This window comes from Falco rusticolus, chromosome 4 (assembly GCF_015220075.1).
Source record: "Falco rusticolus isolate bFalRus1 chromosome 4, bFalRus1.pri, whole genome shotgun sequence".
NCBI lineage: Eukaryota > Metazoa > Chordata > Aves > Falconiformes > Falconidae > Falco > Falco rusticolus.
The window spans coordinates 30,050,520-30,074,495 of NC_051190.1; the positions used below are offsets into that span (position 1 = coordinate 30,050,520).

At 57.8% G+C, this 23,976-nt stretch overlaps 1 protein-coding gene across 1 annotated transcript; it reads right to left on the reverse strand.

Annotated features, from left to right (window-relative positions):
- Positions 1-8,382: 8,382 nt before the first annotated feature.
- Positions 8,383-20,025, reverse strand: LFNG (LFNG O-fucosylpeptide 3-beta-N-acetylglucosaminyltransferase). Its single transcript, XM_037386212.1, has 8 exons — positions 19,584-20,025; positions 12,394-12,442; positions 11,376-11,475; positions 11,079-11,232; positions 10,890-10,975; positions 10,437-10,602; positions 10,129-10,214; positions 8,383-10,041 (listed from the first exon to the last, which is right to left on the reverse strand). The coding sequence occupies exons 1-8, from the start codon at positions 19,983-19,985 to the stop codon at positions 9,975-9,977; spliced, it is 1,110 nt and encodes a 369-aa protein (XP_037242109.1). The 5' UTR covers positions 19,986-20,025; the 3' UTR covers positions 8,383-9,974.
- Positions 20,026-23,976: the final 3,951 nt, after the last annotated feature.

Below are 23,976 nucleotides of genomic sequence, written 5' to 3' on the forward strand. Positions count from 1 at the left end.
GACTTGGCTGTGAATTTCTTGTGCTGTCTTGGGAATATAACTGTAGTGTTTGTATCCTGTATGTATTATTAAACTGAGTTCATTTTATGTGCTGATAAAAGGGTTCAAGCTAAGATTTTTAGCGTACATCCATGTTTCCGAATGTGAAGGATGGAGTGCTCCCTTCCCCTCCTGTCCTTTTTTAAGTTTTCTCCATTTGATAGGTGTTAATTTTCAGTGTACAGTCATCTCAGCCAAGATGCAAGGATGTTCATTTGAGTGCTTTGAGGGGGACACAGTGCATGGGGTTTGAAGTGATCCTAAGTTAGGACTTCCATAGCAGTTCCCTGAAAATACATGGGAAGTTTGGCCTTTCTGAGAGTAAACTGTTTCTCGGGGGCTGCTTAGCCATCACTCATGAGAGCCTTGGGTGCTGCAGGGTGATAGCAGACAGGAGTGGGTGGGTACCTATAGGAGCAAGGTAAAGGTTCCTGTGTGGATAAACCCATGCTTCACTTGTGGTCCTGCCTTCTCTTCCTTCTAGCAGCAACTGAGATACCATGCTGAACCCTTTGAAGAAGAGAGAAGTGTCTTGGCTTGTTGATTCTAGCCACCCCACCTGATTCAGGAGTAGGTGAGGTGCGTGGGTTTTCCTCTAGCTAGGGCGAGGAGCTGTCTTTGAAGTACTTCCTACCTGGGGACTAAGGAGAAGCCAGGGTCTTCCCCAACTTGACAAGTCTGTTAGCATAACTCTGGGACCACCTCTGGGTGGGAGGGGGAAAGCCCTCCAGGGAGATACTAAGGAGTAGATCTAATGCCTTGAGAGAGGAGACCTGAAAACACTTAATCAGTACCTTTAACCAGGTGGCTTCTTTCGTCACAGCCCCTTTTCTAGAAATTCTTTGTGTGCATGCTATGGATGGCTTCCCTAGTCATTCCAGGAGGCCCAGCAGAAGCGTGGGGTGTTTTGAGAGCAGTTCCTAGATGGCTAGCAAGTGGTCTGTGCTTTCTGGGTGGGGAGTGGGATCTCCTGCCCAGCCGTGATGGTGAGTGATGCCCAGCTAGGGGAGAGAAGGGATGCGTTACTGGTGGCCTGAAGCTCCCGGGTGCTCACCCAGCCCCTGTGGCTGCGTGCATGAACAAAGTGGAACATAAATTGATGTACAACCAGAAAGTTCAAAATACTTCTTTCCTAAAGAGGATAACTGTAGCATGAAGCTCTTAGGTGCTCTGCATATTTGATACCACAATGCTCCTCACTATGCAATTCCCAGCTCCTTCCTTCCAGTTCCTCCTCTAATCTCACACCAAGACTTCTCCGGTGGCCTCTGCCCACAGGCCACTGAAGTCCCAGAAAAGCTTCATTTCTTTCATTGTCCTCCGCATTAGGTCCAGCTGCCCAGCCGTTACGTCGTGTGCCTCAGGTCCCTTGTTAACGGGAGGCCCCATGACTTTTATTCACATCATTCAGAGGGAAGTTTATTTTCTTGGACACTGTGCACAGAAACCTAATGGTGAACATGTACCTGGCCTTTCTGTAACTTTTCTGTTTTCTCTTCTTAACCATAATGGTTGTATATCATACCACTTTATATACATATATAATATATAAATATATATAATTTTTTTTTAAAACTTCAGACCTGCTAGTTTCTGTCAAGTGTTCCTGCACTTACCCAAAATGTTTTTAAATTGTGAGGATTAAAGAGGATTGAGCCCATTTTTGTATCTTTACTTTTAATTCTGTAGTTCTATTGATTGTAATGTAGCTATTTTTTACTGTAACTTTTTGGTTTGCAAATACTAAACAAAAAACCTAAATGTAATTTCTGTGGTTTCTATTCAGCTTGGGTTTCATGTTTTAAAAATAAATGATTTAAAACCACTCTTCCTATTTATTGATTGTTATTTTCTCTCTTGCCCTCTCCTTGCTCATAAACCTGCCTGAATTTTTGTTACCTTTCATACCTTGTGGTAGGTCTGTGAAGTGAGGATGGGTGCTGGAGCCGTGAAGTCTAACAGCTAGTAGAGGGTGGAAGGAGTAGGAAGGTGAGTGCCCAGTACTACAGAAATCAAATTATTGGTGTCAGTGCTGCTATGTGCGGTGAGGTGTGCGCAGGTAGCGGCAGGGCTGCTTTCTTCCTTGGCGTGTAGGTCTCTGCCTGATCTGGTGGCTGCTCAAAATCAGGCTTGGGGATTTCTAATCCCATTTGAAGACTGGGCTGTTGTAATTGAATTGGACAGCTTCAAAAGAACCTCTGAAGAAAAAGGATTGATGTGGATGTTTCCGCCAGGGGAAGCTGTGCTCATCATGCTTTAGAAACGTGGCTTATCCCCCTTCCCCCCTCCCCAACAAGGTCTGGAGCTGGGGGCCTGGGAGGGTTGGCAGGGGCGAGCCTGGATGGGGGCACAGAGCCAGACTGGTACCTGCTGCAGGGCTGTCCTCGTACCGGCGGCCTCGGGGGGCTACAGGCACTGCTGCAGAAGATGCTGGAGCAGCAGAGGGATGCATCCATCAGCCCGTGGAGATGGCCACCCCACACACTATGCCGGTGGTACCCCCCAGGCCCCCTCTGCTTATGCTGCACTGGAGCAGCAGCACACGCAAGCGGTTCATTTTCACCAGCAGAAGTACGAGTGTGGAAGACCGGTGCAGGAGGGTACACCCGCTGAGCCACTGCGAGGGTGTCCCTCTTCGGGAGGTGATGGAACGTATGTACGTGATGAAACGTATGTACGTGCCTTCGGTAGCATCGCATGGGGAGCCGGGGGAGCCGGTGCAGCTCGGCGTGGGCTCATCTTTCTTGGCTCAGCCCCAGGCTGTCGTGGCTTCCTTTTTACTTCTTTGATTGTGCTGTTCTCTGATCACGGGCCCGCTCTACCGCATCTCTGTCAAGCAGTGAACTAAAGCCGTTACCTCCCTGTAATCCTCTCAATCTCTTTTCTGCCCGATCCTGCCAGTCAAACCGAGGGGCTGGTCTCCTGCCCCACTCCTGCGCTGTTCTTGGCCCTGACCTCATTCCATCCTGGGCCAGCTGTGGGTCTTTGGGAAGCTCACCACCACCAAACCCCAGTAAAGCCAAACAGCATCTCCTGCTGCTGGATAACCATGCATGTGAACTTGACCCCTAGAACGAGGGCTGGGAGGAGCAGAGCAGCTCCTCGTGCAGGTGGATGGGTCTTCTGGGGGAAGAGGAAAGAACTGGGGGGTGGGAAGGGGTTTGGTGACAGCAGATAGCTCCAGCTGTGCTGATTGCTCTTGATCCGATTGCAGGTTAAAACAGAAAGCTCCTGTACTACCCAGCGGTGCTGTAAGGACCAGGCTGACGGTCCTGGATGTCACTGCTATAGTGGCAGAGCCAGCCTGAAGACCACTGAGAGGAGACCACATCTTGCAGCCCTGCGACCTGAGCTGGGCTCCTTGGCACCTCCTCGGTGCTGCTGGTCCTGCCCTGCTCCCCATCAGAGTATATGTGCCCAGGTATGTCCTGTCCCCTTGGAAGGACGGAGTAGTCTAAGCAATGATTTAACTGTCTTTGTTAATGCTCTAAATTTTTTTTAAGTGCTGTGTGGTGTTTGTATGGCTGGAACCCACACCCATGCTCTTGAGTCTTGCCCATCAGTGCAGTGCCGGACCACAGAGGACTGCTTGCTGTGCCTTTCACCCTCATGGCTGTGCATCTCAACAGACACCAGTTTTCCTCCCTTCACTAATAACTGACCGATTTGCCTCCCCTCTATTTTTTTGTCCACTTAAAGGAGGAACCCTGATGTGAGATGATTAAACCTGCTCTCTGGTGCAAAGGGCTTGGAGCAGTCAAGGGAATCTGATGGCATGAAAGAAAATAAAGCCACCATCAGAGATAGCACGTAAATATTTTACCAGGTTTATGGGTTCCCACCAAGGATGGGAACATGCAAAGGCCACCTGCCCAGTGCCCGTTCCCAGTGCTTTCTGGCCAGCCATGCCCAGCAGCCGCAGGCTTCGCTCAGCCTGCTGCACCGCTCCCTTTTCCAGCAGCAGCAGCAGGGCAGGGCTCTCCTGAGCAATGCAGAGCTGGGGGGAAAGAGAGGGGAGGGCAAAGTATGTGTTTGAAGAAACCTTGCCTTCTGATCAGCCTTCAGTAGTGGTCTGTTAGATCTCTGTCCTAGAAGATAAGGCAGGGAGGGATGCCCTGGGGAGATGCTTTCAAACGTATTTGTTCCTGCGTGTGCTGAGCTGTGCGCTGAGCTGTGCGAACAGGAGCGTTGCCTCTGGGAGCTGTCGGGGGCTGGCAGATGGAAAACCGGCAGGCAGAGCTGGTGGCCGCGGCGTGCTCGCTGGGATGCAGTTACTGGCTACGTGCCCCATCTCCTGTCGCCCCTTGGGGTGGGAAAGGGCCCGTGCTGCAGGCAGTGTTTTCTGCTGAACGTGGTACTGTGCATGCAGCATCTGCTGTGCCTGCTGAGGCTGGATGTGCCCAGCTTCTGCCATCGGGTGCACTTGAGAGCTGGATTCATGGCTGTCCTTGGGGAGGGTCCTGTCGGGACTCGGACTCCCCATGTGTCTGGGAAGGCAGCAGGCAGCTGAAATTGCATCTCATCTTGTCTAGCCCCTTCTGAAGCACCCTTGCCCCCAAGGAATGACCCCATCTCCCCCTCCCGCTTTGCCAAACCACCTCTGCTTTCAGGAGGCCATGGCCATCCCATGCAGGGCGAGCATCCGCTGGCCCACCAGCTCGGAAAAAAGGCTTGAACAGGGAGACTCTGATCTGTCTGACCGCATGGGGATGCTGAAGTCCTGCTCTTGGCAGTCGGAAGGGTTTGCAAATGGAGGCAGCCACAGGAGGCTCGAGGGGAGAGATGCTCCAGTCCAGCTGCAGCCCCAAGTCCTGTATAGGAATAGCGGGTCACACTGCTGTGCGCTTGTGCCATTGCGCGGTGGAGAGGGTATGGATGGTGGCAGGAGCAGAAGGACTTTTCCTTCTGTGGCTGATGCTTCTGTTGCTGCAGGCAGGACCGCAGGGCTGTTTGCCTTGGCTCTGCAGGCAAGAACGACTTTGCCTGGAGCAGGCACTGTTTCTCACCATGATCTCAGCAAAAATCCCTGCTCAGGGAATTTTTTAAATCCCTCCCCGGTCCTTGGAGGGGAGTGGGTGGAAGTACAGCTCCTTTCTCACTGTGAGGTGTTGCAGATGCTGGTGCTGGAGCCCTTCTCCCACCCGCTTCCTCTTCCCACCAGCAAAACGCCATGGGACCTGACGTTTGCACCCCATAAATCACTCGGTCACTCATGATCTGCACCAAACGTGGCTGCTCTGGGTCACTGGATGGGCTGCTCAGGCGGGGAGCCAGCATGGCCCCTGGCTCCCCAAGGGGTTTCAAACTAAACAGCCAATCCTGTGCCCCCCTAAATAACAGGGGGGCTCACCAGGCTGATGTGAACATAGCTGGAGCATCAGCCGGTGCTCACCACCGCAGTGCCACTGCTTTGCTGTGCGGTGTCACTGCTGCTTTCAGTCCCCTGCCCTCGACAGCCTGGGTTGGGGGGGATGGAGAGGGCACACATCCACCACGGAGGAAGAAGGGGTTGGGAATGGGGCTGTTGGGTGATGCCACAGCTACGCTCATCTGGCAGTGCCGTGGGAAGTGTTTCCAGCTGCTTTTAAGATGCTCAGTTCATCTCCTTCCACTCTTGTCTTGCAAAATGGCTGCAGCAGAGCTGGCCCTGCTGGGCAGCTGAGGCACACCAGAAGCAGCGGGTGCTGGGAGCTCTGGGGCAGCTGGAGGGAGGGAATTGGTTTATGATAAATGCAAGGCTGGTCTTAAAAGTCAGGAGAGAAAAATAAACTTTGGAGAACTTGGGGAGTATTTCTTTTAACCACCTGTGGGTGATGCAGGGGTGGGAAATAGTAGAAAGGTGAAAAAAAATAAAGAGGCTGTGGGTGATGGCTGGGAGCTGCATTTGAAGGGGCTACCCTGCACGCCTCAGCACCAAGTCACAGCCCCTCGCTCCAAGGCAGATGCTGCAGTGGGGTATTCAGTGGCCTCCAGCTGCACAGAGGTGGTGGGTGTAGCTCGTGCCTGCCCCAACAGGGACCCAGTGCTCTCCCATTCCAGCACTGGGACAGGCAACAACCAAAGCTGCAGCTGGAATGTTGTGTGCTTTGCTCAGGCCCTGTGATTCGGCTGCTTTTATGTCCATTTCCCACAAATATTCCAATTTGCTGGGCCAGAGAGGCTGGAAGTGGTGCTTGGAGCTGATTCACACAAGTTTTGTCATCTCCCAACACCCCCTCCCGCCCCAACTCTCAACTATTTCTCGCCGCTGTCAGTGCCAGGAGGGGTGTTCATCCCATCACTGCAGACAGCAGCTCTCCAGTGGGATGTCCCCACGCTACAAAGCTCCCGTGCTGCAGCTGGGCTGGGAACACAGAGATTCACACAAAGTCCAGGATGGCGAATGACCCAAATGCAAATTAAAAAAAAAAAAGAAGAAGAAGGAAGTGGGGTAGCCACAAAAAGGACTAAAACAGTGTGTTACTCTCTGCCCTCGATGCTGCAACCACCCAGGGACTGGGAACGCCTTTGGTTGGGCACGATGCTGGAGCATCCCTTGGCACAATGGTGTCAACAGCAGCGGTCCCTGCATAACAGCAGTGTCCCCATCAAGCCAGGCTTGTCCCCACGCCACTGCCAGACACCAGCACTCTCCAAAAGGTACAGCTGCCTTATCATCTGCCGCGAGCTGGCGGGAGTAAACAGGACGTCCCACAAGAGCACCAGGGTGCAGATGAAAGCAGGCTGGCCTGACGAGCCTGCCAAGTGTGGGAGAGCAGCAGGCTTTGCTTTTGTTTTCCTTGTGTTTATTAATGTGTGTATTTATTTACTTTTCGGCCCACGAGTAGGGAGGGAGGAGGGAGAGGCTAGGACCCTGGTGGGGGACAAACTGGAGAGCTAGTGTTCTGCCTGCCCCTGCTCCCAAAGGCTCAGTGGGTGGATTTTATTTTATTTGGTTTTATTTTATAAGCCTGTCCAGGTGTTGCACCGTGCCCAGCACCCTCCCAGCCTTCACCCGTGCCAAGGGGCTCCTGCTCCTTGCAGCAGCATCCCAGCCCCACACCACAGTCCCTGGCTCCCCACTAGCTTGGTGGGCACTTCACGCAAGATTTGAGTTGGTCTGCTGCAAACAGCATCCCTGCACCCAGCCCTGCCTGGGGTGAGACGGGTGCTGCCCTGTCCTGGCTGCATCACCCCATCCTTCACCGGGGGGGGGGCAAGGCAGAGCGACGGCCCCCGCTGCCGGGAAGTGCCCACGCTGCCAAACCCGCAGCCCCGTGAGCAATAGGAAAAGGCGTGGGCGAGCGGTGGGTGGCACAGCTTCCTGACCCCCTTCCCTTGGCTGACCCTGCGCCTGGGGCGGTGGGGCACCAAACCCTCCACCCACCACCCCATCCTTGGTCCCAGCCATGTGCTGGGGGAGGCAACATGGCCACTCGCCCTCCCCTTTCTCCCTTGAGGAGCTTTTTGGCCACCTATGGATTGTTGTTTTTTGTTTTTTTGGGGGGAGGGGGGCAGGTCAGAGCAATATTCATTTTCCTGGGGCCAAAGCCAGAGGACCCACTGCTGGCAGCACCCCAAGTGCTGCAGAGTTCGGGGGATTTTTGATTTTGGGGGGCTGTCTGAAAGGTGTGCGGGTGTTGGGAGGAGGGGTTGCTGCTTTAGCACACGCCGACTTCCTGCTGGGTTGTATTTTTAGCAAGGCCAACCCCTGATAACCCAGAGGTTCAAGCAAAACTGTGAATTAAATAAGTGTGCCTCAAAAAGAAAAAAACCCATAGATGCTGGGTGTGGAGGAAGGCGAGGGGAGGAGGATGCAGGTGAAAGCTGGTACCAGTGCAGCACAAACAGGGCTGGTTTTAGGAGTGTGAGGGAGCAGATCTCACGCAGTTGCCACAGCCCGTGGAAGCTGGAGCTTGTTACTGGCAGGTGGGTGCTGGGTGTCAGCCGAAATGGTGGCGGAGAGGGCCAAAGGAGGGCTGGGAGGGAAGGGGCTCGGCCCCCCACAGCCCCCAACCTTCCCACGCACACGCCTGCCGGCTGGCTGTTAACAACACCCTGCTAACAACCGGCTGGCACCTCGTCCCGCCACCTCCGCTCCCACCCGGAGCCTGGGAAAAACCAGCCCCGAGGCGCCAAGCCATGCCCCAGCCTTTTGGAGAGGGAAAGGAGGAGAGGACCCTCACCCCCGGGATGCAAATGGCCAGGGGATCCCGGTACCCGTGGGAAAAAGTGAGGGATGCAGGCGCAACCCCTCCTCGATGCATCCCTGAGAACTTCATTAGAGGTGATAACATCCGCAGGGTGAATAAGGGGTGTTCAGCACAGCTCATCCATAACAACACGCCAGAGCCCAGGACCAGGTGACTGTGGTCAGCAAAAAAGCTGGTTTATTGGTGACGGCTCCCACGGGAACCCCGTGGCAGCAATCGGGTTCAAGTCCCTGAGAACACACTGTCCATGCTGGTTCCCCATCCCACATCTATTGCCTTAAACACATCCTAGTTACAAAAAGCACAGAGTGATGTTCCAGATACTGGAACATATAAATTAAGGTAAGTGATAGTTACAAGACATCGCAATTTTTTTTTTCTTTCTTAAACAGATTATCAAAGACCGGGGATTTTTTTTTTCTGATCCACAGAAAATGTATAAAAAGCATTTTAAAATCTACATATTTCTCAATGTGTTTTTTTTTCTTAAAAAAAAGGCACAGTAAAAAAAATACTGGCTCAATAACATATTTACAATGCACCCATTATGGGCTATTTTCACTCAGCTTCGGGTTGGAAACGTTCAGCTCCAGCTCAGCCCGCTTACCCCAGGGCACAGGGCTGGTGGCAGCAGACAGGGCGGCCGCAGGGGGATGCAGGGTCCTTCTCCCTCTCCAGCTAAATCCTCCCCAGCAGGGCGAGAGCAACAGCCAGGCACTTCTTGGGTGCTCTGGCCACCCCAGCAGCACCCACAGCCAGGCCAGGGCTGGAGGATGCTCTGGCCCCACGGCGGCAGCGGGGAGCATCACCCCCACAGCCCCCGGCCAGACCTTGAGGTGCTGCTTTGCAAAGGTGCTGGGCTGCCCGTGTCCAGCCTGCCCGCACCCACTAGCCGGCTGGCGAGCAGGCACGAGGCGGCACTGAAGGGAGACCCAGTACACAGTGCCGGGAAAGCCCTCCTCCTGCCCCCCGTATTTATAGAAAGGCTTTACATTAAGTCTATAAATAGTGCATAGATCAATGCTGCCTGCAACAGTTCAGCCAGGCAGGAGGAGCTCTGGGAAACAGAGCCAACGCCAATGCTGGCTCGCAGCCCACCCCACCATCTCCTTCCAGTGCAGCCGCCGGGCAGCCAGCAGCCTTGCAGCACCCTGCAGCAGCGCTCACCATGGCCGGGGGGCTCCCCTGCCTGCCCCCTGAGCCGGGGAGCAAAACTCATCGATGACCCTTCACGTGAATCGGGAGCCGGAGCTTTGCTGCTGAGATTTTGGGGCTGGGAGAGAGGATGGGGCTTACAGGAGCCGCGGGGTGGGTGGGTAGAGGCCGGGGGGGGGGGGGGCGGAGCACACATACCAAAAAACTTAACATTTGAAAGGGAACAATAAAACAAAAACGGAGAAGCAAGCCCAGGGGAGGCGGAGAAGCAAGCCCAGGGGAGGCAGAGCCCCGCACTGCGGTCGCTCCCCACGCATGGCGTGGGGCTCACCAGCGTCGCGGGGTGCCCAAGGATTAAGTGCTCAGGACCCGACCCTCTGCACCGCCCTGGCCGGAGCGGGCAGCGGGCGCGGGCAGCCGGGCAGGGACACGGGGCCGCACAGCAGCCTTCAGTACACACACACTGTGCAATACCACAGCAACGACGTCTGTCCGTCCATCCGCCGGACTGACACACCCGCACACAGGTCCCGCACGCCCGTCGGATACCGGGGAAATTCGGGACGAGGTTAAGGGGACACGCGCCTCCTAGTAAACCATGTTGGCGGGGCACCACGGCGTGTCGGGGTACAGCAGGCAGTGCACGGAGCGAAACCTGCGGAGGAGAGGAGCTAGGCTGAGCACAGGGCAGCGGCGCCCTGTGGCACCCCGGCACGGGAGGGACAGGGTGCACCCATCTCACCTGGATGGGTCCTCCTCGACAGAGAAGGCTCCCTTCATGTGGATGGAGTTGCGCTTGTTTTCAAACATGCCGTAGCTTAGTGTCACCTGAGGGGGGGAAGCACAGAAGGGGTCAAGCAGCCGATGTGGCCACCAGGAGCAAGCCCGGGGGGCTGCAACATTCACCCCGTTTCCCAAAGGCTCCAGTCACACTCTGCATCACCCCGCAGGGACGGGCTGATGGGACCTTCCCCCTCCGCTGACGTTTGGCCGCGTGTCAGTCGGTATCTTAGCTGCGATGCCAGATATTTAGGTGACAACATGGGATACCTGTTTGTGGATCTCTGTCTTGGGCACCTGGTGGAGGTTCTCCAGGTGTGAGTGGAAGAGGTTGCTCCGGATGAGCTTCACCCCCAGCACAGACTCGATGATGTAGCCGATGGTGCAGTCGTCGGGCAGGCGGATCTTCTCCGCGGTGCTCATGAAGTGGCCCCCGCTGCGGGGAGACAGAAAGGGGCTGCAGAGGAGCAAAGCCCAGGGGACGTGCATACCCTGCAGGGTCAGGGCTGGGCCCAGTCTGTGCCCAGCTCTAATTAAAAGTCAATTAGGAGGAACTGAAGTCCTTCCCAGCTTGTTTCCAAGCCCCCTGCAGACACCCCCAGCAAGACAAAAAGAGCAAAGTGGTGGGACACGGTCCAACGTCCATCCCCAAAGGTGTCGCCGCTCTGTGCCCCACTGGGACCGTGACGAGTCCCCACGGTTGAGCAACGCCAACACTCTTACCTGGCCCACGGGCTCATCTTCAGTGCCAGCCCCCGGCTGATACAAAACCCTGCTCCGCCCGTGGCAAACCAGAAATGCACAGGGTGCTGCGAGAGAGGGGAAGCAGCGGCAGTGAGACCTCCTCCTGCCCACTGGGGAGCAAACCCCAGCCCAAGTTAAGCCAGCCCCAACCTCTCGCCCCCACCTCACCATCTTGTTCTCGCTGATCCTCTCCGTAGCCTGGATGGGCCGGTCCAAGCTGGGCTTCCCAATATAGATGTCCTGCGTGTGGGGGTAGCTGGAGAGCAGCTTCACCAGCGTCCGCACGTTCACGTAGTTGTCATCATCCACATGGCAGAACCACCTGCGGTGGCAGCTATGTCACACCGAGCCAGGGCAGCTGCCCAGACCCCACACTGAAGATACAGCCCCAAAAATGCAAAAATGCTTGCAGTGCCCCCCCTCGCAGCCCTGCCACCCCCCACAGCAGCCCCGGGCACTGCTTACTTTCTGCCAGACTCAATGAACTTGTCGTACTCCACCGCCATCTTGCAGGACAGGGCCTGGCGGCTGTGGGCAGCTGAGCAGTTGGTGTTGATGACGTTTCCTGCAGGAAGAGACGGGGGTCAAAGCCTGGCATCAGGGCATCCCGTGCCTCCCCGTGCACTAGAATGGTGGCATTTCACTACACACACCCCAGGTATGCCAGGGGGGTGGAAACCCCACAAATGTCCCTGATGATCGGTGGCCTCCACGCCACATCATTTTGGGGAAAGAATGAATTTTTGGGGGAATGGTTTTTGGGTCCATGTGAGATAAGGGAAGCGATGAGCAAGGGATGCAGATGCAGCAGATGCACCAGGGTTGAATCGTATCCCATGTGCTACACAATACATCCGTACATCACCTTGCCCAGCCCGGGACCATGCACCAGCCACCCTGGGAGCGAGGGGGTGTCTGTCAGCTGGCTGCTGCTCCAGGACATGATAGCCAAAATCCTGCCCTACTCCTGCTGCCTTTTCCCTCCAGCGGCCACCTGTTATTTGCTTTCCAGCTCAAAGGCAATCATGTCCCAGCCTGAAAAGGAGTCATTTGCATCGGGAGAATAGACCACGCTGACCCTGGCCCCGGGGAAGGGCTGCAAGGGAAATGCTCCCATCAAACCCTGGCTGCCTTGCCCATCAATCCCAGCTCAGCTCGCCCCAGGGACACAAAGGCCCTCACCCCTGCACTCCCCAGCAGCATCATGCAGGAGGTGGACTGAGCTGACCAGGGGAAAGCAAACCCCTCCCCAGGTGGGGCTCCTGCGCAGAGGGTGCTTTAGGCACAGTGAAACAAGCTGCCTCATTCTCAGCCCAAGCCCCTATGGCAAGGGCTCCCGAGATCAGTGTCTAACCAGTGCCGTTTTGGCCATTTTGTCAGAGTTCCAGGGCCAAGCTCCAAGCCACCCACGGTCCCCAGGCGGGGGCTCCTCAGGGGACCTGGCCAGGTCACACATGCAAAGGGACAAGGGCCACAGACTCACGTGCTTGCTTCTTCAGCTCCTCATCCTCCCCGTCTGTGAAGATGAAGGTCTGAAAGAGAAGACGAGGCACCTCTAAGGGCCAAGGAGCCAAGGCCACGTGGCTCTTAATGTGACACGACATGCCTGGGCAGCACTAGGGACTAGTCCCTCTGGGATGCTGGTGGTGATTTCTTCCCCCTCACCAAAACCCAAAGCGGTACCAGAGAGCCAGGCATCCCTGTGACATACTCGGCTTCAGACCAAGATGGGTGCTGAGCCATCCCAGCTGGACACAGCATGCAACGCTGTGCCTCACCAGGGTGCAACCAGCCCCTCTCAGCACCCACACTGAGCACCACCCTCTCGCCTTTCCCACGGGGCTGCAGCAGGCAGGGAGATTCTGAGCGATGTAAGGGCCATTCCCCAGCACGAGGCAGGTGCACGGAGAGGTGACAGGGAGCAGGTTCAGAGCCTGGCTCGATCTGAGCAGGGACTTCAGACTTTAGCTGGCACGGCCAGCACGCGTGGCCGGGGATGCCAGAGCAGCCGCCTGGCAGCTCTCCCTGCTCAGGCAGGTGTGTTTGCCCGCCGTGCTGGCTGCCAACCACATCCCCACCTGTGTCAACAGCACGTGGCCATCCCCAGCCACTTGCACAACACCCCCACAACTCCTCTCTGCTCCCTGTCCCCCCGCAGCGTGGCTGAGCCGGTGCCGGTGGGTGCCTCTCTCTCGCCAGCCCTGAGGAGGGGACGGTCCCTCCCTGCCCACCCCAGCAGGGCACCCTGCCTCCTCCCCGGGGCACCCGCACTGCCACCCGGCTGCACGTCTCTATTTACACAGCTAATTCCTGGCATATGCCACCCGGGAAGGAATATTTGGGGCTGGGGGGGGGGGGGGGGGCTGCTGTTGGCCTGGGATTTGGGGAAGGGCGAGAAGCCGGAGAGAGCAGGGGGTGGGAAAGGCATTGCCATCAATCAGCGGGCAGCAAACAAAGCTGGAGGAGAGAAACCACAACCAGCTGCCAAGCCCTATTAAAAACCAGACGTGTACAAAAGGGCAAAGGAAGAAAGACAAAAAGGCTGGGGGAAGACAGGAGGCAGCAGAGGGGGGACGATGGAGCCTGAGTGCTGGGGATGATGAATTACAAGTGAGCTGGAAATTGGGTGCCACCCCACAGCCCGCCAGCCCCGGGAACACGCTGGGGGTTTGTGGTTTGTTTGTGGAGGTGGGTACAATAAGGGGGTTGACTTTACTCAGCAGAGGAGAGTTAAGCGGGCAGCAGTGGTCATTAGCATACAGCTGCGCTGGTTAACCCGGCCGGCCCGTGTGTTTGCTCTGTGTTTGCTCCATCCTGAGCTGGGAGGCTGGTGGAGAGAGCCCAGATCTGTGGGAAGGCTGAATGGGAGGGGAGGAGGGCACGTTCCTGGGGACAGGGCTACAAGTGACCTTTGGGGCTTGAAAAGGAGAAAAGGGCGGGGGGGGGGGGGGAAGAAAAAATATAAGGATGGAGGAGGTGGGAAGGCAAGTTATCGCAAATGCACAGCCTGCCGTGCAGCCCAGCTTTTGGGGACCAACAGAGTTCAGCCCCTGGAGGAGTCAGGAATGCCTTGAGCAAAGGCTCAGGGGATGGGGGACCTGCCGATGAGGAGGGGACAGCTGGGGGACAGGGACTAAGGCCATCAGCTGCAGGGCCAAGGATGCCCGTGATCATCATCACGGCCCCAGGGACACATCACTGCTGGGGTGGGAGCAGGTCAGTGCTGTGCGTGGAGGAGGAGGATGTCACCCCCAACCAACACAGGGTCCAGCCAGCACCTTGGGGCTGGTCCCCATTTCCCCAGGTGCTCAGGGGTCAGGTAGCTGTTGTGGTACAGCTGAACCAGGGCAGCAGACCATCCAGGGATGCCCAAGACAACCCCATCACAAGTCCTTTCTCATCCACCCCAAGACACACGATGCCTCAGCACATCCCTGCCAGGCTCCAGCCCTGCCGGAGCTGGGGACACAGCCCCTGCACGGGCGAGACAGAAAATGTTTGCTTGATTAGCTCAGAAACGCCGTCCAGCAACTGCCTTCAGCAGCTCCAAAAATAACCCCGCAACTAATCCTCCAGCACAGCTGCTATAAATAGACCACAGGGACAATTGTTTATTACTCGCCTGCACCAAAAGGCTTCATCCTAACGAGGCATCTTCCCCTCAGCCTCTCCCCACATACTTCCCAGTAATTCTCCTGGTACAGGTGGACCAGGTGGCACCTTGGTGACCAAGACAGGGGCACACAGCCTTGCAAGTCACCTGATAGGGGCTACCAGTGGCCCACAGGTTCTCCACCTCCCTCCCAGCTCCACTACGATGTTCAATTAGGACAAAAAAATTAAAGCCTTTATTTTTTAATCAATTCATCTGCATTTCTTAGAAGGGGAGCTGCACCCTTCCTGCATGGCTCCCTCACCCAGGGCTGCAGGGGAGAGGAACAGAGGTACCAGCCAAGCCTGGGAGGAGGTACAAGGCCAAGGAAGGAAGGGGACAAGAAAACAGTGTCCGTTTGACAAGGAAAAACCATAGATCAGCCTTCAGCATCCCCAGTGTGGGGCAGCGGCCATCAGGGCAGTGCCCAGGTTACAGCGGTGCAAGAGGGATGGGGCCCTGCAGCCAACATCCCTGAGCTGTGACCTACTAAGCCACCATCATCTCCAAACCCACCAGCAGCAGGGCCAGCCACCACCCCACCACCCCTCCCAGCTTCTCCCAGGCAGAAAGCACCCAAATCCCTTACACCCTCCCCTCTCCACCTCTCTCCCACTTGGCCCCCATGCCAGCTGTGGCACTGAGGGGTGCCAGGACCTCTTGGCCACCCCTGCAGTAACTTTTCCTGCGGGGTGCAGGAGAGGAAGGGCCCACTGCCCCCCCCAGCCCCTGCAGGAAACCTCATTGTTCTCAAAACTGCAGCTTCAAGAAACACAGGATGCCAAATCCCTCCCGAACAATAGCTGCCACCGCTCCACACAGCCTGCACAATGCGCGGCCTCCACATGCAGGGACCGAGAGGCACCCAGGGTCCCTACAGCCGGAATGGGGTCAGCCCCCCCAGCTGCCTGCAAGGAGCCAGCCAGCCGCCGGCAGCCCCCCACCTCCTCCTCACCCTTGGGCAGGGCCCATTTCTTTTTTTCTTATTTTGTTTTCTGCCCTCCCCTTCATTTCTCCTTTTGCGGTGACTCATTTCCCCCTCCACCGACAGAGCTCGTGGGGTGCTCATGGCTGGGTGCTGCGCAAGGCATCCCACCAGCTGGGGCCACGCCGGGGTCACCCTGCCACAGCCTGGCCCAGCCAGCTTCCCAGGGTGACACACCTTCAGCAGACCCTGCTGTCATCCCCACCTTCACCTGCCAAAAAGAGGAACCCCAGGCAGGCACCCCCATGGCTCCAAGGAGGACAAATCCTGCCCCCATGCCAAGTCTCACTTCCCAGTGTCAGGAGAGGATGGAGCACCCCAGCACCCACCTACCAGCACCCGGGGGGGCTGTACCCCCTTCCACCCCACGGACAAGGGGGAAGCAGTCACCTTGGTTGGGTACAGGGGGAAGGAGGCAGCAAAGAGGTGCTGGGAGGGGGTGGGGTGGGCTGGACCTCCATCTGTGCAAGGGGCTTCAGGGGGAGGCAAGGGTGCTGCTGGAGCAGGGCTTTGTGTCCCCTGCAGCAGTTTTCCCTCCAGCCTTTGGGGGTAGGAGGGGAAATCCCCACCCTGCTTCAACAGGTTGGGAGCAGAGTGATAGCAGCATCCCCTCAATGGCAGCATCCCCGCGCCCACGCAGCTGTGGCTCTCCCCAGGCTGGGGGTGATGCTGGGGGTTGCGTGTGTGTGAGTCTGTGCTGGGACCCGCAGAGGCGGGGAAGGGGCTTGCAAGGCCGCAGGCCTTTCCTCCCCCCATTCCTTTCGGCAAGAGGAAGAATCTTCCACTGTAATTTTAAATGCTATAATTTTTTAATAACCTCCTCGCAAACAATGAGCTTATTGTGTGGGTAGGGTCCCCCACCCTCCCGCCTGGTGCTCCACGCACGCCGCTCACCAGCTCTGCAGCTTTTATGGACCAGGACAGTGACACCATTGGGGGCAGGCAATTAATGGGTGCCCACCCCCAAACCAAACCCCACAGGCTGCCCAGGGGGCAGCAGGGAGGGACCTTTCACACATGAGGTGAGTTCAGCAGTGCTCAGCAGGCCCTGGTGCACAGCCCAGGGCCGGGGGGAGCCGGCCGCACTGCAGAGCTGGTTTGGGATGAGCAGCCCCCCCAGTCCCAGCCACTCCAGTGGGAGCCCAGGTGGGACACTGTGCTGCCACACTCCATCACAGCCACCCCGGGGCTGGGGACCCTGGCCAAGGTGCTAGAGAAATCTGGGAGCCACCATCACCAGAGCACGCTCTCCAGAAGGCAACCCTATTCCCTCTGCCCCCAGAGAAGGAATTTTTCAAAGCCTGCAATTACCGCACCGGATCCCAGCCCAGGATCCCAGCCCAGGCCCCCGTGCCCAGCCGCCCCCGGGGTGCCCCGGGACAGGGATGTTTCTTATGCAACTCTGCCACTGCAAATCACCCTACTCAGCAGGAAAGCAGTGGGTTTGGACTTGCTCCTGTCCGGGATTTCTGCCTAATGGCCATTTTCCTCCGCCCGCCCCCCCCCCCCTTTTTTTTTTTTCCCCCAGTACAAAGTTTCCCCAGACTGCACTCCAGCATCCTAAGGATACCGAGACAGCTGGAAACTCTCCCCAAAGCAAGGAGGGGAAAACTCACAACTCTCCTCTAACAGCAGCTTGTCTGGCCTGGATTGTGCAACCCGAGGAGCCGATTTAGAAGGGAGCAAGGATCTGCCCTCCCCGTGCAGGGAGAAGCAGGAAGGAGAAGGGGGTGCCCTTTGCAGTGTCTTGGAGGGGACAGAGGGCAGGAAACAGGGACTATAGTGGGCAGAACAAAGAGCAGCCAAGGAAGGACACAATGGCTATCCCCCCTATCAGCCAGGGTCCAGCCTGGAGTTACCTGCTGAATTTAACCCCTTCTCACCAGGGTCTGCATCCCTCTTGCCCAGAGAGCTGCCTGGCTAAGGAACAGCCAAGAGGGTTGTTGGGGTTTGATGTGAGAAGAGGATCAGAGGAAGGAGAGACATGGCATGGGGGACTCCCACCCCTTGGGCAGGAACTCCCCCTTGTCTGCGAGGCAGCACACGTGCCTGAGCACCGGTAGTGAAACAGGAGCAAGAGAGGCAGGATGAGCAGTCAGGCCTGACTCAGACCAAGAGAGGCGTTTGAGCAGAGGCAGCGAGCACCCCGCAGTCACCAAGCCACCCTCCCGGGGCAGAAACCATGGGGCCAGGCAAGAAGAGGATGCAGGAACTGCACAGCCCCCTAGGACAGGGAAGCAAGGGAAAGGAGCCCCACAGCACCAACCCTGCACTCCGCAGGCAAGCGACCCAACTTGGTGCCAAATCCAGGGAAGCCCAGGGTGCCCCAAAGCTTCCCAGAGACAGTGGGCAGGTCAGCATGGGAAGACCAAAGCCGATGGCCACCAGCAGCGTGGCTTCATCCCCTCTGCCTCCACGTGTCCCTCCACAGCCCTCGCTTTGCTCCGCAGGAGTCTGTGCCGCATCCAGCTCTCTCGGCAGCTCCTTGTCCTCAAGTGCTGTACAAGAGCCGTCACTCAGCGCCTTGGCTTGTCAGGCGGGCACCTCGCTGGGCTGCAGCCCCCCTGGCTTCATGGCCCCCATCTCTAGGCAACCTGACCTGGACACAGCCAGCTCCGGCTCCCCCGTTCCCATGGAAAGTGCCACACAAGAGGCTGCGAAGCCTTTTCTCTGCGCCAGGAGAAAAGGGGCTTTGTTAGCTTGCCCAGGGGGACAGCGTGAGAGCCGAGCCTCGGGTCTCTGGGAATCCAAACGGACAAACGAAGCACAACAAAAAAAAACCTAGAAGAAAGCCGGAGCTCACAAGAGGGAGGGAAAAAAAAAAAGAGCAGCCATTCCCAGGATCATCTGTAGGTGCTCAAAGAGCGTTTTCCCCACCACTACTCGCCACCCCCTCGCAGTGACAGCAGAGCATAAAAGAGGTTTCCATTAAACAACTGTACCAGGGAGAAACAGCAGAGCCACTGCCAAGCCCAGCAGACCTGAGAAAAAAAAAAAAAAAAAAAGACAAGATTCACAGCAGAAAAAAAAAATAGCCAGATAATGCCTGGGGTAAGTTGCAGGACCCAAGACCCCACAGGGTCCTGCAGACGCAGGTGAAGGAGGCAGGGGCAGGTTGACACCCACCACCCCCTTCACCTCCCTCCTCTGCCACGCCAGATTTAAAAAAAAAAAGTTTGCAAGCGAGAAACACGATTCCAGACCAGGAGGAAACACGTGAAGACAGTAGGATGAAAAGGTTAGGACCAGGCATAACTTACTTGGGAAGCTGTCTAAGGATAGAAAAAAGCATCTTAGGAGCAGATGGCAAGGCAAATTTCCTAAGGAAGCAGCTTTTTTTTTTTTTTCTCCTTTTCAATTTTGCCTCAGTACTTGAAGGACAGAGTAATAGACTGCCAGGGCTCTGGGCAGGACATCAGGAAGGTCAGGAATTGGGACTGGCTGGAACTGCCCTGGCAAGGGTGAGCCAGAGCAGACCTGCAAGAGCCCCCAGCCACTTCAGTCCTGCCCAGTTCCTGGCAAAGGGACCAGGAGCCTCAGCACATCCCAATGCTCTCCCAGCCCTGGGCTACTAAAACTGGATGTCCTCCGGGCAACCCCGTGGGGGGCACCTCGCGGGGCCCTGCTAAACCTCACCCGCAGCCCCGGAGAGCACCCGCAAGGCTGCCGCCCCAGCGGGCCGGGAAGCATCCCTGCACCGTGCCTCAGTTTCCCCCGCGGGAAGCAACTCGGGGCAAGCCCTGCAGCGGGGGGCGCTCCTGGTGGGACCCAAAGGCTCCGGGGGATGCTGCGTGCGAGAAGCCCGGCTCAGGCTCCCCCCATCATCCAGCCCCCCCCCCCTCACCCTGCCAACGCTGCATTTCACACACACCTCTGCCCCGAAAGCGCCACAACAGCTCGGCCACCGTCGGAACACCGGCGACACAGGAGGGAGGGGGGCGGCGGCGGTAAGAGGCGGCGGCACGTGCCGGGTCACGCACCCCGCGGGCCCCCGCGACGGGCCGGCTGGCACCCGCGGGCGGCCCCGGCCTCTTACCATGTCGCGATTGCGGGAGATCCAGGTGTCCAGCAGCAGCTCCAGCCGCGCCTTGTGGAACTTCTTGGTGGTCTTGACGGCGATGAAGACATCGCGGGGGGAGATGTCCTCGGCCGGCGGCCGCGGGGGGCTCGGCGGGGCGGCGGGCACCTCCCGCCGGGCTCGGCTCAGCCGCCCGAAGTAGTCGGCGAAGCTGCGGAGGCCGGGGGGACCCTGCGCCTCCGGGGGGGCCGCCGCCGCCGCCGCCGCCGCCCCCAGGCTCTGCAGCGCCCGCTGCGCCCCGCCGGCCTCCCCCCGTGCCAGCCCCGGCCTCCCCGGCGGCTCCACCATGAGCACCAGGAGGCAGGTGAACATGGAGCCCACGAGGGACAGGAGCAGCTTCCTCCCGCAGCTCTTCAGCATCCTCACTCCTCGCCGCGCCGCCGCCGGCCCCCGCCGCGCCGCCGCCTTTAAACGGCCCCCGCCCCGCCCGGGGAGGGACGAGCCCGGGGCCGCCCCCACGCGGGGCGTGGGCAGCCCGAGCCCGGCCCCCCCGCCAGCCCCCCACACGCGTCCTGCCCGCCCCCGGCCCCTGCCCGGCCCCGCTCCCCCCCGCCGGTGCCCGGCCGCCCTCCCTCCCGTCCAGGCCCGGGGGGGGCCGTGGGGCAGCGTGCGGGGGGGGTAACGCGGCTCCCTGCCGCCCCCGCCGCGCCGGGAGCATCGCTCCCTGCTCCAGCCGCAGCAACGGGCTCGTTCCCCTCCCGCTCACCCCGAGCTGTCATTTCCCAGAGCCCTGCACCGAGGCTTGCTCCCAGCCGTGTCCCAGAGGTTGCCAGGAAAGCTGACCAGCCTGACCAAACTCCAGGCACTTTCCCATCGGTCGAGGCCAAGCGTGATTCCAAAACCCCAACCCAAACTCCCGAGAAACCACAGCACTCCTCTCGCCTCCACCAAGCTCCAGTTCGGTGGGTAAAACTGGGAGCGGGGTGCTGGGTGGTCTGTTCCCATCCCTGCTCTGGGACACCCAGAGACGCTCCCAGACCTGGCTAACCCCAGTGCAGCGCTGTGCTTTGGACTGATGGGCAGCCCCAAGGTACAGCGGTGTCTAAAAATAAATGCTACCCAGATGCCAAGCAAACCCCTCCAAGTGATTGCTAACCATGATAGCGATGTCCTGTTAAATGAGACACCGTTTTTCCAGCCAGGCGGTGGAAGAAGAGGCGGCTGCAGGGGAAAACTGGGTTGAAATCTGGTCTGGGATGTGCCACCAACCTGCTGTTTTGCTGATGCCAAACCCTGGGGCCTCTTCCCCCCTTTAGCTCTGTCTCTGGAGGCGCAGAGGTCTTGGGGTTTTCTCTCCCAGCATGTGCACAGCTACAGGGAGGTGGGTTGGGGTTTGGGCCTGGGCTACAATGTAATGCCATAATCAGGGGCTGCTGCATTTTTGGGCAGGGACCTAGTCCAACTTGCATTTTTCCTGCTGTCACGTGCTCCATTCATCTGTGGCACTGGATAAACAATACCGTAATACCAGGCAGGACAGAGCAGGGAAGCTGCTTCCTCAGGCAAGTCCCAGCATTTGCCTTCTCCTGGTTTTCGGCCATACATTCCCCTGGGTCAGCCCTTGAACCATGGCTCCAAGTTAGAAATGCTCAGGGAGGCTGTGGGTTTTGTTTTTTGCATGGTACTGCCTACGTCTGGGGAGAGACCTGTGCTGCCAAAGAAGCCTCCCATAATAAAAGGAAAAAAAAGAAGGCAGTTAGAGCGTACAAACACAGGAACAGAATCCCACACTCCCTGCTTCCCGCTATTGCTCCAGAGCCCAGCCTTCCAGTCTCAATTTGCTTCTTTTTTTCAGGCGCCCTTTGTCTCCAACCCGATGGCACAGCAACCGCGGCTCAAGAGGCAGCTGAAAAGCACGATCGGCAAAACCCTGAATGAAGAAAGAACGCCTTTCTCCAGGAGCCAAAAGGGAAGGAAAGGCACTTTTCCCCCGACCAGCTGCTCTCCCACTCCCGCAGCCCGGGAGCTGGCTGAGGACACGCGCCGTGGCCAGATGTTGGGGTCCGGGCTGGCACCGCGGGGCAAGTGACAATACGGGCTCTGTGTGCCACCAGCCCCCGAGCGATGCGGTGGGGTCTGCCGAGCTGCTGAGCTGCCGCCAGTGCCGGCACAAGGGCTCTCCCAGTCCCCTCGGTGCTGCCTGTAACCCCCATCCCAGGGCTGGCACTCGGCTCAACCCGGCCGCCCGGGGTCAGCAAGCCGCAGCAGCAAGGGGAAGCGGTTCTTTCAGCAACATTGTCCCACTAGTGAGACTCCCCCGGGATTGTCCGGCTGCTGGCTGCATCCCCACAGGCTTCCTCTCCAGGCGCCTGGCCTCCTGGCTCGGGCCTCGCCTGCCACGTGGATGTCCCCAGCGAGGCACTGCCCCCCTTGGGGTAATGGTGATGGGGTAAGCAGTTGCCCTGCTTACCCCTCAGTGGGCACAGGATGGTACCCAAGGGGCAGGGAGCAGGAGGCTGCCATGGGGAGGATGCTCTCAGGAACACCCTGTACCCAGTTTTGTTGGCATTCAGCCGCTCTTCTGGGTACAAAGAACCTAGCCGTACCCGGGGTGGCCCTAGCACCAAACAAATTTAGGTGCCCCATAAGTACAAGGGCCAGGAGAGAGGGATGGTGTCACAGCTGCTCTGCAGGAGAGATGCTGTGGCTGGACCAGGAGGGGCATCTCACTTCCTCCCCTGGAAAGGATCTCATTTTGGATATGGCCCATAACTCATCCCACTGGCATGTCTCAGGGTGAGCCCGGCTGTGGCTGTGGCGTGGTGGTGTGCTCCCTGCTCCGTCCAGCTCTGCAGGGATGGGTCTGAGCCAGAACCCACTGCCCAAGTCCCCCAAATCTCAGGGATATGCTCTTCGCAGAGGAACCCCACCAGCTCATTCCCACTGCAAATTAATCTCATCAAAACCCCGTACTGGTTTTCCACTGGACCTGGCCAGATTCAGCCCCACACCAATCCAGGGCTGAGGCCGCATGTGGGGCATCTCCCTCTCAGCCTTACCATGGTATTAGGTCGGTTTAAATTGGTTTAAACCCTCCACATCACCCCCGCTCGCGGCGTGACCCCGGCACTCAACAGGTGGTCCCTAAGAGGCTCCCAGGTTCTCAGGATGGCTAAAAATGGTTAATAAATCCCCAGTAATAAAGTGTTCAGGTCATCCGAAAGAAACGCCATGCTGGGGCTGCAAAGCTGCATTGTCCGCCTGGAACAATTTATGCGCTTCGTCAGACAGGGGTTAAAAGCTCTGTCAGGCGCCGACTTCCCCGCCAGGGGGTTGTGGGGGGTATTTTACGGGGTTGTGGGGAGTATTTAACGGGGTTCGGCCCGACGTGCAGCCAGGCAGCTGCTGCTTCGAGATGTGCAAGAGGGATGGCTGGAGGAGGGCGGCCCGGGAGCCAGATCCTGCCCGCAGTCCCCCTCTCACCCCCCGCTTTTTCTTTCTGGGATTTTCTGAGAGCACAAAAGAGACTTTGCATCAATTACTGGTAGGAAAACGGCAGCGCCCCGCGGCAGACTTCTGTGCGCCCCAGCCCGGGTTTGGTTAACTTCCCATTGTCTGATGGGCTCTGCTATTCAGGGCCAGCACGAGGGCTCAGTTTTTTCATCTGCTGGGTTTTTTTAACCACCCTGGTTACAAAAAACCTTCCTGCCCTCGTAGCAGAGGGTCTGGCAGTGCCATCGGGGTGGCTACAGAGAGTGAAGCACGCTGGTGCCTCTCTGCCCAGCACCTAAAGCCCCTGCAGCAGGTGCTCGTGATGCATCTCCTGATGCTGGACTGTCCTTGTCCCCATTGTCCTCATCGTCCCTCGACATGCTCCAGCTCTGGCACCGCTCTACGCCGGGACCTGCTGCAAACCCCGTCCACCCTCCGTGGCCTCAGACCCTACATCGTTTTCCCCCTCCACCTCGGGGGACTGCAGGTCCCCTCGGCAGGGAGGGGGGGACATGATGCGATCCGTGAGGGGCACTCTGAGATCCCACGGGGCCAGGGGGCTATACAAATGCAAAACGTTATTATTTTCTCGGGGCTGAAGCAGAGGCCTGAGAAAGGTTGAGTGAGAGAGGCAGCGAGCAGGGAACAGCGGGGGATTTAGCTCCTGAAAAGGAGCCGGGGAAAAAAGCGGGCGAAGAGCTTCATTGTGCACTGGGCAGAGGGGGTCACGAGCAAGTTAAACTGGTTAATGTATTGGAGCAGCTTCCTCCGAGCTGCTGGGAGCAAGCAAAGCCCTGCAACAAAAGGCCGAGGGAGCATTCTTGCGGGGAAAGTGGGCTCTCTTTAAAAGGATTTGATTTCTTTTCTGTCACTTGAATGGAATTTGGTGGTGACTCCTCCAGGTCTAAGAATCTGGAGC

Excerpts from the sequence above, each read along its gene's own strand:
- LFNG (XM_037386212.1), bottom strand. The coding sequence starts at position 19,985 with ATGCTGAAGAGCTGCGGGAGGAAGCTGCTCCTGTCCCTCGTGGGCTCC. Across the intron at positions 11,476-12,393 it reads GGAGCTGAAGAAGCAAGCAC|GAAACGTCATCAACACCAAC; the intron begins GTGAGTCTGTGG and ends CTCTTCCTGCAG. Across the intron at positions 10,976-11,078 it reads GGATCAGCGAGAACAAGATG|CACCCTGTGCATTTCTGGTT; the intron begins GTGAGGTGGGGG and ends CCTCTCTCGCAG.